Source organism: Rattus norvegicus, chromosome 17 (assembly GCF_036323735.1).
Source record: "Rattus norvegicus strain BN/NHsdMcwi chromosome 17, GRCr8, whole genome shotgun sequence".
Lineage (NCBI taxonomy): Eukaryota > Metazoa > Chordata > Mammalia > Rodentia > Muridae > Rattus > Rattus norvegicus.
In genome coordinates this window covers 40269433-40284441 of record NC_086035.1, presented here as the reverse complement: position 1 = coordinate 40284441, position 15009 = coordinate 40269433, and the positions used below count along the sequence as shown (strand labels likewise).

General features: G+C 41.5%; 1 protein-coding gene across 4 annotated transcripts in view; it reads left to right on the top strand.

The window, feature by feature from the left end:
* The window catches only part of Dcdc2 (doublecortin domain containing 2), a 185749-nt gene extending 175316 nt beyond the window's left edge, over nt 1-10433 (top strand). For all 4 annotated transcript variants that reach the window (XM_039095510.2, XM_039095509.2, NM_001106110.2 and 1 more), the window contains 2 exons: nt 1316-1618; nt 5009-10433. In XM_039095510.2, coding sequence (XP_038951438.1) covers nt 1316-1618; nt 5009-5113 — 408 coding nt within the window. In that variant the 3' untranslated portion in view covers nt 5114-10433. The remainder of the gene's footprint in view (nt 1-1315; nt 1619-5008) is intronic.
* Nucleotides 10434-15009: the final 4576 nt, after the last annotated feature.

Below are 15009 nucleotides of genomic sequence, written 5' to 3'. Positions count from 1 at the left end.
TCATTTAATTTGTAACTATTTTTTCTTTTTAATGTTTTTGTAATGGAATTGTGTTAGTAATTTCCTCTTCAGTTTATTCATTGTTAATGTATAGAAACAGTCATTTTCACATGCTACATCTTCTATTTTATTATTATTACTACTACTACTATTACTATTATTATTATTATTAGTTTAATTTATGTTTTCTGAGTTAGGTCTTGCTATGTAGCTCTCAATGGCCTAGAACTTGTTATGTAAGTCAGGCTTCCTGGAAACTTTTAGTGATCCTTCTGCCTCTACTCCCTGAGTGCTGGGATTATAGGCATGGGCTGCCACATTTGACTTTTTGTTTTGGTGACAATGTTGCCTTCTCCTTTCCCAATGGCTCTTTATGGCTTCAAGGTACCAGGATTTGCTCTCTTTTGAGAGAGGTGAGATGAGGTGGGGAGGCAATGGAAGCTGCTATGTCTCTAAAGGAGACTGAGTGTTGCTCATCCTCAGTCACTGGATCCACACCTTTCCCGGCTCTGGTTTCTGCCTGGTATTTGCCTCCTATGAACTTCCTTCCTGGTCAGAATACTCAGCTAGTGCTGAGTGCTGAACTTCCTTCCTGGTCAGAATACTCAGCTAGTCCTGAGTGCTGGGGTTTGACTTGAACCTGGGTATGAAAATACATGCTGTGGTTTTACCAGTCCCTGAGGAACACTACATTCTTTCTTTATTTTTAACTACACGTTTAATATCATATAGGCAAAGTAGAAGTAGAAAAATAGACCTTTGACAGGAATTGGGCACCATTAACCATATATAAACTTTATATAAGTTTAGAGAACTTAATATTTTTCACCTACGGATAAGTTCTCAACTCTGAGCCATTATATAGAAAACTAAACAACACTAGAAAAACTCAGTTTACATCCTGGTTCAATTCCCTCTTCTGTGTGCTGGATAGACAGTCCCCACAGACTGATGCCATAGCCTGACTTGTTCCTGTGGGTCATTATATAGGCAGCCATTGTTCCAGGACCCTGCTGTTGGATTTCCTGTCTGCCATCATATGAGCTGGAACCAAAGCGTAGCTCAGGCTGTAGCTCAGCCATCAGGACTATGCCAGGATCCCTGGTCTTTTCTATAGGATGGAGCAAGCCCGTGAAGGTTGTAAGGGCTGTCTGTGGCAGATGATCAGTGGACATAAATGCTGGACACCCTGTACACTGTTCGGCAGTTGTGAGGAGACTTTACTGGACTGTAATGTACCGGCCACGGTTCTATGGTATTCGATGGAAGAGCCCTGTTACACTCCTTTTACCCATTGTTTCTTTTGCTTCTCAAGAGGCCAGCAGAAATAGTTGATGAGGAAGAAGATGGAGAGAAAACAAGCAAAGATGCCAACCAGAAGGATGACTTTTCAGCAATGAACGGTGAGGCTGAAGACAGAGCGGGGAGTAAAGTAGCCGATGCCCCTGAGGAGGAGGAGGGAATCCCAGACCAAGGGGAGAAGAAGGCAAGTCCCTCTCGGGTAAATGGTGGCACTGACGAAGAGAATGGTGAGGAATTGGACCAGGTTACCGAGGAGCTTCAGCCAACAGTGGATGAGAAAGGAAAGGCTGAAGGAGACAACAGTGCACAAGATGAGGTATTTCTATTGTTCTTAGCTTGTTTGTGCATAAATGAGTGTTACATGCTCTCTCCCACATGAAGGTACTTAGGAAAGTAGCCAGACATATTTAGGAAATTAGCCAAACACTTGGAATCTGCAGCAAAACTCCTTATCGCAGAGTAAGAAATGCTAAGCATCATTTAATTAATTTTTTTCTTTTTTTTCTTTTTCCTTTTTTTCAGAGCTGGGGACTGAACCCAGGGCCTTGGATTTGCTAGGCAAGCGCTCTACCACTGAGCTAAATCCCCAACTCCTCATTTAATTAATTTTAATTTTTACTTGTTTCAATTGATTAATAAGCACTGTCATGCATATTTGTTTGTCCTTCTCTCCTCTATCTATCCATCCATGTACCAGTTCATGTACCCACCTACTTATCTACTCACCCATTTATCCATCCATCCATCCTATCCATCCATCAATCTATTCATTTACTCTCCCACTCATCTGCCACCAGATTAAGACAAGAGAAGAACAAACTAGAAAATGGCTTTGAGTTTAGTGAGACCTTGAACTAATTTAAAGAACTGGGGCTTCTCTGCTCCTTATGGAAATTAAAGTCTAGTTGTGTAGCCTGCATTAAGTAGATTCATCCAGCATCCAACTAACCATTACTGGTTTGTTTCAATGCAAAGCACGAGAGAGAGGAAGTGTAACAGCAGAGTGGTGCAAAGTGCTCTTGTGGCCAAGCTTTAGCCATCAGTTCAAAGCTCTCTGCATTGTACTATACAGTCCGACAAAGCACCTTTAACACCCAGAGGAAAATACTAGGCATCCCTTGCATCCCATCTTTACTCATGGTGAGGTTTTCATAGAGGCTGTGTACCACATACACAACACAATTTCTCACATGGAGCTCAGCAGAGCCCTCCTGGCTGTGTATATGGCGACAATAGCAGCTTTCACAAAGCTCCCTGTTGTAGCCGTTGATGAAAGCTTTCAGCGTGAAAGCAAAGTGCAGTGCTACAGTGGGGCTCTGCAGGAAGATCCTAGTATGCAGTCTGCCAGGGGTTTAGTTTAATTCAGTGTATGACCTAGTTAGACTTCACAAAATACATGGTTTGTAAAATCTTCCTGTAATTTGCAACAACATAGAAGTTCAGAGGGCGTTATGTTAAGCGGGACACACCTGACAGATTCTGCATGAGCCCCTGTGTGTCAAAACGTATCCTGACGTCACAGAAGCAGACACTAGAAGGATGCTTAAGGGGACCGAGGGTTGGGTCTGGGGGGATCTTGGCCAAAGAACAGAAAATTTCAATTCTGAGGAATAAGTTTAGGAGCTGTGTTGTCCAGCCTAGTAGCTATTCCTAAGAATGTGTGTTTACACTTGAAGGTCTGAAAGGAGTAATTCTATTTCTACTGATTGAAAAGGTAATGTTGGTGTTGATGATAAATTTCACCATTCCACGAGGTACACAATATGCTTTAGGTCATTATATGTTATGTCATAAGCATATGTACTTTTTCAATTAAAATAAATTAACTTAAAAACTAATTAGAAAAGAGGGCTTTTGATAGGAATTGGGCATCACTCAAGTTCAGGGTTGTGTAACTTGGTAAGAGTCTGGAGCATGGGTGTCTGCAGTATGTACTATAGTGAACCCAGTTCTTGGTGCTTAGATAAGCGGCTCATTAGAGACTTTCAGGACCAATCAGATCTCCAAGATGGAGTGGTTCCTCACAAGATGGTGGAATCTTTTCGATTCTTTCCCTTCTTGGAATGATTATATATGTTATCTTTGTCCTCATGCACACACACACACGCTTTAAGTATACCAAGTGTAGGAACATCTAAACTTATACGCACTGCAAAATTGGAGGTTAATAATAGACTTTGTAAAAGCACTCTTTACTCACAAATGAATAAAAATTCAGTTTATGTGTAATATTTTGTCACATGTGACAGTTCTTATGCAATGTGACAAAAATAGCAAAATCCCAGACACTAAATCCATGATAGCAAACTGACAGTATAGGAAACAGCAGGAAATAGAAGACAGATACACAATAGCAACTGCCATCTATTGACATTATGAGAGTACATTATACTTAAGACATCATTTGAGACACTTCACAGGGAAGCAATGTGAAATAAAATGCAGACCTGGGAACATACAAATACACACATATGTAGGTACATACCTAAACATGCATATACACATACATATATGCACACATAAGCATATACAGGCATACATTCAACTACACATATACACATATTCATTGGCATATATACTCTCATGGATATGTGTAATACCTTTGCATATATATACATACATGCATATATGCACACATACCTGTATACATATGTTTATATACATACATGTACTCATAAATGTACATATACACATATATACTTGCATATGTATATAACACACATGCATGTCTATGTATACATACATGCATATATATACTTGCATATGCACATGCATATATACATACATTTATGCATACATACACATATACATATAAACATACATATGCACATATATATTTCTTTTCTCTTTTTTTAGCATAACTCATGGTTTAGTGATCTGGATCTGCTCTTGTTCCTAAGACTGAGGGGTCCCTCATAAGGCTGTGAAGCATCCAGAATTTTATAAACTAGTTTGAAAACTAACCAGCTCTCATCTCACATCTCAGCAGCAGCCTAATGGGTGGATGAATTATAAATGTGTTAAGTGCCATTGATAACAGGGGATGTGCAAGGGACAATGGTTGTTCCTGGAGAAAAGCCGCCTCTCTGTGTTGGTTTTATATCCTGCTCTTCCCTGTCAGACACTGATGCTCTTTGGTCCTTGATACCTCACCATGACTCTGCGTTCTGGTGTAAGACCAAAAGCAGAGCGTCGCTGGTAGCACACTGGGTTAGCGAGACATGGAGGTGAAGCTGACAGGTTCTTCCTTCCATCGCCTCTGGATACACTTAACTGAAAAGCACAAATACACATCTGAACAGTAAAATGGAAAGAGATATAGAGAAAGATTGAGAAAAGTAACCCTGCAGCGTAAGAGATGAGTCTGTGCTTTCATTTCATCTAGTTATTTATTTATTTTAGTTTTTTCGAAGAAGGCTGGCCTTAAGCCTATTAGGCAGTTGAGGCTGGCTTTGAACTCTTGATCCTTCTGTCTCTACTTCCAAAGTGCTGGGATTACAGTTATATGCCTCCACATACTGGAGTATGGTAACACGAGGCATCAGCCCAAATAAAGGGCTGAAAGTAGCAATCTGGGGGAAATGACTGGCTAGAAACAAGGGAAGCCAAGGGATGGTTTGTAGTTGAATACTTACTTATATGGTTAAATGGGACGTTCGTGTAAACTTTATTTAATTATCTTTTGTTTGGTCTGTTTTTCTTCCAGGCTGGTTTAGATGCTCAAAGACCACCAAGACCAGAAGTGACAGTCACCAGCCCTCAAGAGAACGAAGGGAATGAATCAAACAAAGCCTCTTCTGCTGTGGCATAGATGGTTTAAAGCAGAGAATACTTGGGATGTGAGAGCATGCGAAGCTATGATACTTGAATAATGAGCACAGCATCTCTTTATGTAGAATATGGCAATATGGTGGAGACCCTACCTGTTGCATTTTAAAAATAGAAGCTACATGAAGGGAAAGATTAGGTCATTTGTAACTCAATAACTTATGTTTATGACAGGTGTTTAAAAATTCCTTTAGAAGAACAAAATAAGAGAGAGACAGAGGGGATTTGTACCTTAAGACAGCAGTTGGCTACCTGTGTTTGTAAGGGGGAAGACATGGGCTAGCTCCCATTAGATACCTTATTATAGACTTGGAAGCAAGAATACTGTCAGCTTGTTCTAAAGCATTTATCTAGAAACATATAGACTTTTAAAAGATTGGTAATAGGAAGCATGTATTATGTTCTTAAAGCAATAAACTGTTGTTGAACAAATTGCAATTTAGTTTCAGAGATAATTTGGAGATGGCAATAGATCTGAACATTCTGAAGCTGATGACATTCCTTCCTTCCTCCAGCCAAGGTTCACTCTGGGTAAAGTCAGAACACAGCCTAAAGTGTGACCTGGTCGGAGGAAATGCTTCTAGAGAACCTTGGTGATTCATGACAGGTGTGTGGGATGTGGCTGCCATACTCTCAGGCAGGAGCCAGAAAGCCTGATCTAGACAGCCTGTGGGTTTTCACTGGTCTGTTTTCACTGTGTCCGTCCTGGGAATAAAGCCTTTCCTTCTTCTGTATGCTGTTGGAAAACTCAATAGTGGTTAAGATTAAATTCTTTTCCTGATTTAAAAAATGAACTTTTATTAAACACAAAGAAACAGAAAGGGAAGCAAAAAGTAGAAGAGTTTATGACCATCCAGTTCCTTAGCTACTTTGTCTTATACCACGGTTGTCATGGTTGCTTAGAGACATTATGTCCATCTGTCCATCCACTCATCCATCTGCTTGTCTGTCCATCCATCTGTCTGTCAGTCCTTCCACCTGCCCATGTATCTCCTAAGCTTTTAGACTTTCAAGAGACTTTTAGCCTGTCAAGCAGATTCTCTCTCTCTTTCTATATATATATATATATACATATATATATATGTATATAGATATATATTTGAAAGATTTCCATAGCTTCCACTTTCAGTTTGTGGATAGATAACTAACGTGCATCCACCCTGTGAGGTACAGATGAAGGAAAAATAATTATGTTAGTTTGATGACCATACTATGATCATACTATGGTGTCTCTCCCTCTAAATACAGAAATAATATTTTTCTCACTTTAAGGAATATATTTTTACTCAGATAGAAAGTGAAAACTGCAAGATTTTAGATTGTAGTGCCTTTGTAAGACTCATTACTATTGTAAGTCTATTTTCCCCTCCAGATTTCACAACCAACCATCTGGGAACAAAATAGTTGGGAGTTATATATACTAAAGTAATGTAGAAAATAGATGTATTTTTTTCCCAAAGCTATTTTGATTCTTCCATGAATAAAAGTATGAACAGAGCTTATGACATCATGGTGTTTGAGGGGATCATGACACAGGGCCTGGGAATCTGGGAGGATGGACTTTAACTGGGTCACAGTCTGGGCGGCACTTTCTGTGCACACACTTACTTTTACCACACATGGACTGCCAGCAGCCATCTTGCACTGTTAGCAAAACAGAGATGCTCTCCTTCTGATGTAACATTCCAGCATCTGGGATTAGATTCAAATATCTTACAAAAGTGGAATATAAGAATTTTCAACTAAGTCTCAAACTGATTCTCTTTCTCACTGTGAAGAGTGTGTCTCCTTAAGGAAGCATCATTCTTTGCCCCTCTCCCCTTCATTTCACTGTGGCACTTGGGTTTCAGGGGCTCTCTTGCCAGCTGTCTTAATGAGGCGCAACACTGATACTTTACATGAAAAATAAACTTTGAGATCATAACATTTCAAGAAGGTTATAGGCATAGTAACAATCATAGAATGTTGAAATAAATGGGGACATCATCTTCTCCTGTGCATGCATGGGGCCCAAACATGTGACTTAAATCAAGATCATCTTCATATGTTGTCTAGACAAATATGTAATCCTTTACTGGGGATTAAAACTGTAGGCATAACTGTGAAGGTGACCTTCATAGATGTTGGAGTTCAGTTCATATCTTAAATGTGGTGGTCTCCTCTGTGGAAATTGGGTACCTATGACAGGCCAGGTCCACATGTAAGTGAGACTTACTGACAAATTTGGGAATTATACATAAAGCACATGTGAATGAGGTCTTGGTGAAGGGTCATGTATCATTCATACGAAGGCTCCTGGATATATACCTGCAATGTGTTGCTTTGAAGTGTCAGTTCTTTGCAATTTCTTAGTTTTAAATTTTAAGGACACTTATGATCATCTGCTGATGGAATTGGAGCATTGATAGTTTTGCACTTGACTAGAAGTGACTTTGACTAAAGTCACCTTCAGATGAGAGGGATGCGTTACATGTTTTGGCATCTGTTGAAGCCACTGTTGCATGTCCATCAACTTTCTGTTACTATGACCACAGGGCAGCCCCCTACTCTCTATGTTTTCCTGGGGTCTTGAGGAGACTTGCTATTTAAGACATTTTTCTTGCACTCTATTTTTAAATGTCAGAATGCCAGACTCATAGGAAGAGCATGATAAGGTCATGTATCCAGTCTTATTCTATCTTTATGCACCACATCATACATGTGGCTTAGCATCAGTCATATATCTCTGTGGGCATACAGTTGTGAATTGATGCTGATATCTTTCCTAGGGTAGTCCCAGGGTAGTCCCAGGGAAGTCCCAGGGTAGTCCCAGGGTAGGCCTAGGGTAGCCCCAGTGTAGTCCCAGTGTAGTTCCAGTGTAGTTCTAGGGTAGTCCCAGAGTAGTTCTAGGGTAGTCCTAGAGTAGGGCTCAAACCCTAGAAACTTCAGATTTTTCTCTAGAGGGATGGCAAGATGACTTAGCAGCTGAAGTGCCCCTACCAAACCTAATGTCCTATACTGTGGCATGTACATACCAAAGCCATCCCTAAGACAGACAGACAGACTGGCAGACAGACAGACAGACTGGCAGACAGACAGACAGACAGACAGACACACACACACACAAACGAGGGGAAGGGAAGGGGAGAGAGAGAGAGAGAGAGAGAGAGAGAGAGAGAGAGAGAGAGAGAGCGAGAGCGCTAAATAATAAGTATAAGTGCTTTGTTTTCTTTAGGCAATCTGCTTTATACACAGAGGTTGAACTTCCCTGGTTTAGAGAAGATAATGTGCTTAAAGCATGGCTGCTGTAAGGCACAGCAACTCCCATCTGTAATCCCACAACTTGGAAGCTGGTGGTAGAATCAAGAATTAAAGGTCAGCCTAGTTTACATGGTATGTTTGAAGTTAACCTTTGCAACATGAGGCCCCTGTCTCCAAAACACTCATTTGACCAACCAAGCAACCCATCTACCTACCCACCCCAAGCTAAAGCTAAACTTGCCACCACAAAAAAATAGGAAGGATGTTCAGTATGTTGCTAGAAGGTATATCCATGATGCTAACATGTCTTGTAAAGAATCAACTCTACCCTTCTACTGTTGTTGTCAAAGTAGCAAAAGCAAAGTAAATTAATCTCCGAGGAGAAAACCCCACATCAGAACGGGTTCCAATCAGAAGAAAACACATACCCAAAACACATGTCTATCAGTACCTCCACGTGTACACTCGTACACTCTCAGGCATTAAGAAGCACTCCTCACTGCTCTGCACAGAGAAAGGCTCCCACGTGGGGAGAAGCAGAGCTGACAGTGTGAGAGCAAATAGCAAGAGACTACTGTTATCAGCGTCAGTATTGCTTTACTGGGACAAGAGATATATTTCCCCAATAAGACAGTTACCAGCGTCACTTAAAGTAAGCATGGTGGCATATGACTATTACTCCAGTGCTCCAGAGGTAGAGGCAGAGGGTCAGAAGTTGAAGGTCATTCTCAGCTGCACTGTGAGATCCAGGCCAGTGCTAGCTCTAAGAGGCCCATCTAAAACAAAAAGAGGAGGAGATGCCAAGGTTAGTTTTAGTTACATTTTTAAAAATGAGGGATGCGCACCTTGTTGCCTGAACTGATAACAGGCTACTACAGTTTCTGCGGCAGCCTAAGTACCGTGTAGACTATTTGGTGGGGGGAGCAGGGAGAAAATCCGGGACTCCTCCTTGTATCCAGAAACCAGGTAGAACACAGAGTGACTCTAATACAGTGTCACCCCGGGCAGGAACCAGTTTCTGAAGAATAGTCTGCTTTTCTAACCAGAGACACTTAGCGTTCTTTGTCACTGATTAGCATGACCACAAACATAGGCTTTGGCTTTTGACACATACCCTGGTCTATAGACAGCTCTGGCTTTTGGACTGTATATTTTGTTCCATGAAGTTTGAAAGTCAGGTGGGGAATGAAACAATTTCTCCATATGTTGAACAAGAAAGTAAGTATTGTTTTTAAAGAGATCTGAAAGAGATGTGTGATTAGGAGAAAATTAAAAATAATAATGATAAAAGCACTTATAAAACCCAAGGGGACTAATGGAACTCTGCCCATGTGAGCCAATTAGCTGCCAACTTTGCTCTGAAAATGTGACCAATGAATTCTATGCCGCTTCATCTGCTGAAATGGATGGCTTAACCGACTGCTTCAGGTATTGTCAAAAAAGACGGGGGAGGTTGGGGTCAGCGTCAGAGGACTGCAGCAGCTCTGTTGCTTTCGTGTTCTCCGTACAGTTCCCATGGCTAACATGCACAGACTAATGGGTAATTCTTTTAGGCATTATGTGAAGATTAAATTAAGCTCATAGTTTCTGTGGCATTTGTTACATTTAGAATGTCTTTATGTAAGGAAAATATGCATTTTGGTCAATTTATGAGATGTAGCTTTCACTTCTAAAGTGCTTGTGCACCTGTCCTGTCCTGTGAGGAGGTGGGTGTTTTATGTAGTATCATCCCTGCTCACAGTGCCATGTGTCACTGTGTCACTTCATGTGGGAAACCTTTCTGTAGATTTTTCCATGAACATGACAGAGATGCAGACTCATGAAGACACAACTCATGAGAGTGTACCTCTGTTTGGATGTAGCATAGATGTTGAGCTCATTATGTATTGTTTTTACAATTTATATGCATGTTTATTTGATAAAAATCGAGATCTATTAAAATTGCTATTTCTTTATTGTACGAGATATTTTTAGAGAACCACAGGTTCCGAGGTTTTGCAATGCTAATGGTGTGTATTTTGTATACAGACAACCACGGAAATAAATGTATCATTTTACAAAGAGTTTCACTGAAATTCAGTTTGTGACACTTCTCACTGCTATCTTTTCAATACTTTTGTTTCCCCCTCTACGATTAAGAAATACTTCAGCACAAAATCGCCATGATTTGAACACCATGACCCCGGAGCATATATTTAAGCACCCCTTGGACACATTAGCTCGCTTTGGTCATTCTACTGGAGGAGAACTACGAACCTCGGGGGAAGCAGGTGTCTAAACTGCCAGAGGCCCACTGAGTTGCAGACCCAGTTAATCAATGTCAGAGCCTTCCCACAGCTGGCTCCAATAGAACCTCTACAGGGCAGTGCAGCGGCTCCAGTTCCTCTGGTGTGTTCTGCTTGATTAGGAGAACAAACATGTGGCTGGCTCTCTTGCAGGCCTCTAGTGGATTGTTTTCCTTCTCTAATGGGGCTTCAGTCTATTAAATTGTTACACAGTCTCTCCAATGCTCTCATAGTTAAACTCAGTCTTCCATTAAGAAGACAAATGACACAAGAATACCTGGTACTTCTGATTACTGTAACACAGTGGTTTGGCAGTAAGAAAAGTGACATAAAAATGCAAAAAAAACCCCAAAAAACCCAACAATGAAAAAACCCCAAAAAACAAAAACAAAGGAAAAAAACCCAAACAAAAACAAACAGAAGAAAGTAAAGCTAAGTTTAAAACCAGATGATGCAATCACTAGTCACTGCTATTTATTTATTCATTCATTCATTCATTCATTTATTCAGCATATTTATGTTGTTTTTTGTAGGAGTATGTGTCTGTTTGAGTGTATGCCATGCATGTGCAGGTACCTTGCGGTGGCCAGAAGAAGGTGTCAAATTCTCTGGAGCCCGAGTTAAAAGGTGGTTGTGAGTTGCTGTAGTGGGAACTGAATCTGGGTCATTGGACAGGAAGCACCTTTACTGCTGAGCCATCTCTTCAGCCCCTGCCATCTCATCACCATCACTATCACCACCACCAGCATCATCACTACCACCACCACCATCACCATCACCACCACCAGCATCATCACTACCACCACCACCATCACCATCACCACCACCACCATCACCATCACCACCACCAGCATCATCACTACCACCACCACCATCACCATCACCACCACCAGCATCATCACTACCACCACTACCATCACCATCACCACCACCAGCATCATCACTACAACCACCACCATCACCATCACCATCACCATCACCACCACCATTGTATTCATTTGAAACAGGATCTCAGTCTGCAGTCTAGGTGGTCTGAAACTTATATGTATACTTGGATGGTTTCAAATTCACAGCTTGTCTTAGTTAGGGTCTTACTGCTGTGAACAGACACCATGACCAATGTAAGTCTTAGAAAGGACAACATTTAATGGGGGCTGGCGTACAGGTTCAGAGGTTCAGTCCATTGTCATCAAGGCGGGAACATGGCAGCATCCAGGCAGGCATGGTGCAGGAGGAGCTGAGTTCTACATCTTCACCTGAAGGAAGCCAGGAACAGACTCAGCATCCTAGGAGGAACTAGAAGGATGGTCTCCAAGCCCACCTCATAGTGACACACTTCCTCCAACAAGGCCACACTTTCTAATAGTGCCACTCTCTGGGCCAAGCATATGCAAACCATGACACAGCTATAGACTTGCTTCAGCCTTTGATGTTGAAACCATATAAGTTACCCTGTTTTGCAAATTAATAACATTTTCTTATCTTTTACATTTGTATTTTATTCTTTAAAATGTATCTATCTATCCCTCCCTGCCCCAACAGTGACCATGGCAGTTAGGAGACAATGTACAGGAGTTGGTTTTCTCCTCCTACTTTATGGGTTCTGGGGTCAGCCAGAGGACAAGGGTGGCAGCAGGTGAGCCATCTCCAGAACCTGCTGAGCCATCTTATCTGTTCCCTCAAGCCACTCCTCTTGGCTACAGGGGAACATTAGGGTTATATTGTTTCTCCTGATCCTCTGCTCAGTCCTCCTCCTCCTCCTCCTCCTCCTCCTCCTCCTCCTCCTCCTCTTTGAGTCCCTGAGGTCTCCCTGAGCAATCTCATTCATAACCCTTACAACCAATCATGAGCCATGACTTCCGGGTTTCTCCCTGGGAACTCAGACCTCTGAGTACAACTTTTGGCAAAGCATCTTGTTCCTCAAAGTCAACTGTTCAGCTCTTGGGAGACATACTCCTACTCTCATTGCCCATCCTAGTTCATGGTGCCAGTTGCCACCCTGGGTATCACAGGGTTATACAATCATGCCTACTTTACATGGTGCTGGCATCAAACCCAAGGCTTCCTACATGTTAGGCAAGCACTCTACCAACTGCCATAAATCTTAGCCTGAATCCAGTTTGAAAAATTTTTTTTTGTTGTGGGTACCACTTGCTTCTGTTTAGCTGCCTTCCTCTGTTCTTATCACTAATATTTCCCTCTGTTTCTATGTTTGCCGTAACTCCTTCAGTGGAACGCCTTGCTAATTGCATTTTGGCTTCTTCCATTTCTGACATATGCTTTTGAGGCTGTAAATGTACCAGCATGTTTCACACCAGCTAGAACAACAAGTTTTGATATAAAATATTTGTGGCTGCAGTTTGACTGTAAATAGTTCGTGTGGATTTTCCTATTCTTTGACTCATGACCCAGGTCTGGGATGCATCTATCCACTGACTGCTGTAAACACTGAGTGCTTAGACGTGAGGCGATCAGGGGGACATTATCATGACCAGGATGTGCATTCCTTCAATATTGGCTGGCACTCAATGGCTGACTGGCATGGGAAGCAAAGACATTGGTACTTTGGTTCAGGTGGAGCTGACTCTGCTGCAGCATTTGCTTCGAAGTGTCTGTGCACGCAGCCTGATGTTATTTTTCAGTTGAGCTATATCCTTGTTTCCCTCCATCTTCCTTCTCCTTCTCTCATCATTCTTAAGGATGCCCCTTCATAAATTTATATAAGAATGTTCATCTTAGTTCTCCAAATAGAACAATCAAATTAAAATAGAGGAACCCAAATACCAGGAGGTTGGAAGTAGATCCTCAGATGGGCTTCTAGAGTTAGATAACTTACTGGCCAAATAACACTTCATGCCCTGGGGGTTATATGATGTTTTGAAAGGTGACAGCCTGTGATTGCTGACTGTCTTCTGTGGTTGGTTAATTCTGATGCATGGGGAGGAAAAGGGATGTATCTGCTACTGCAGACTCTCTGTGATTTGGAGGCATGCAGGAAAATATGCCACAAGACAGAATATTGTGTTATATAGCTCTTTGAATATACTTCAATAATTGGAGTGAGAGGCCAAGAACAGCAGCTCATTCTTGTGATCTCAGCACTTGGGAGATGGAAGCAGGAAGATTTCAATGAAGCTGAAGCCAACTTTTTTTTTAAACCCTCTTTTTAAAAGACATTTATTTATTTTATGTAAGTACACTGTATACTGTTATTGTCTTAAGACACACCAGAAGAGGGCATTGGGCCTCATTACAGATGGTTGTGAGCCACCATGTGTTTGCTGAGGATTGAACTCAGGACCTCTGGAAGAACAGTCAGTACTGTTAACTCCTGAGCCATCTCTCCAGCCCCCGCCGAAGCCAACTTTATATCTAACTGAGTATAGAGTCAGACCTTCCCTCAACCCCACAATCCTTCAGAAAAATTGAAAAGCTTCTGTGGGGGTGCTCACTAAACCCTAATAGCCAACAGTATCTGTATCAGTTAAGTAGTTCTGCCAGATTGATGTGATAGACTGTGGAGGAAGGGACAACAGTCTACCACATGTTAGGATGTGGGAACGCTCACGTGAGTTTTCTATATAAGATAGGGGTGTTTGGAGGACTTAGAACACAGAATGTTCATCAAGGTGATGAATGCCCAGGAAGCTCAGGATCTCAAAGAAAGGTTGGCTGTATCTGTAGGTTGGATGGAAAGAAGATGCTTCTGGAGCAGAAATAAAGAAGGCAGAATCTTAGAATAACATTGAGCCCACCAGAAGCCAAATGGGATTAATTATTGTTATGGGGGCTCCTGTGAGTCCTGATTTGTTATTTGTAAAGATGGCCCATTGAGCATTTTAATTTAAAACTTTATTCCTCTCTCTCTTCTCTCTCTCTCTCTCTCTCTCTCTCTCTCTCTCTCTCTCTCTCTCTCCCTCCCTCCCTCCCTCCCTCCTTCCCCCCCTCTTTAGGTTAAAGACAACTTTCAGGAGTCTGTTTTGCCCTTCCACCTCTGTGAGGATAATGGGATTGGATTAAAGCAAGCACTTTACCTGCTTAATCATTTTTCAAGACCCAGAATATTTTAAAGATGAGATAGAGTAAGAAACCATTAAAGGTATTTCTTAATGTATATTATTGATGGAGTAGAGGCTGAAGAGGTGGTTTGGTGGTTAAAAGCACTTACTACTCTTACAGAGGATCCTGGTTTAGTTCCTATGGTAGCTCAGAACCATCCATAACTCCAGATCCAGAGATCCAAAGCCCTCTTCTGACATCCACAGGCACCAGGGATGCACATGATACACATACACAAATGTAAAAAAATAGAAATAAATCTATTCATATATTTCTGATGAAGAAAGAATTGCTG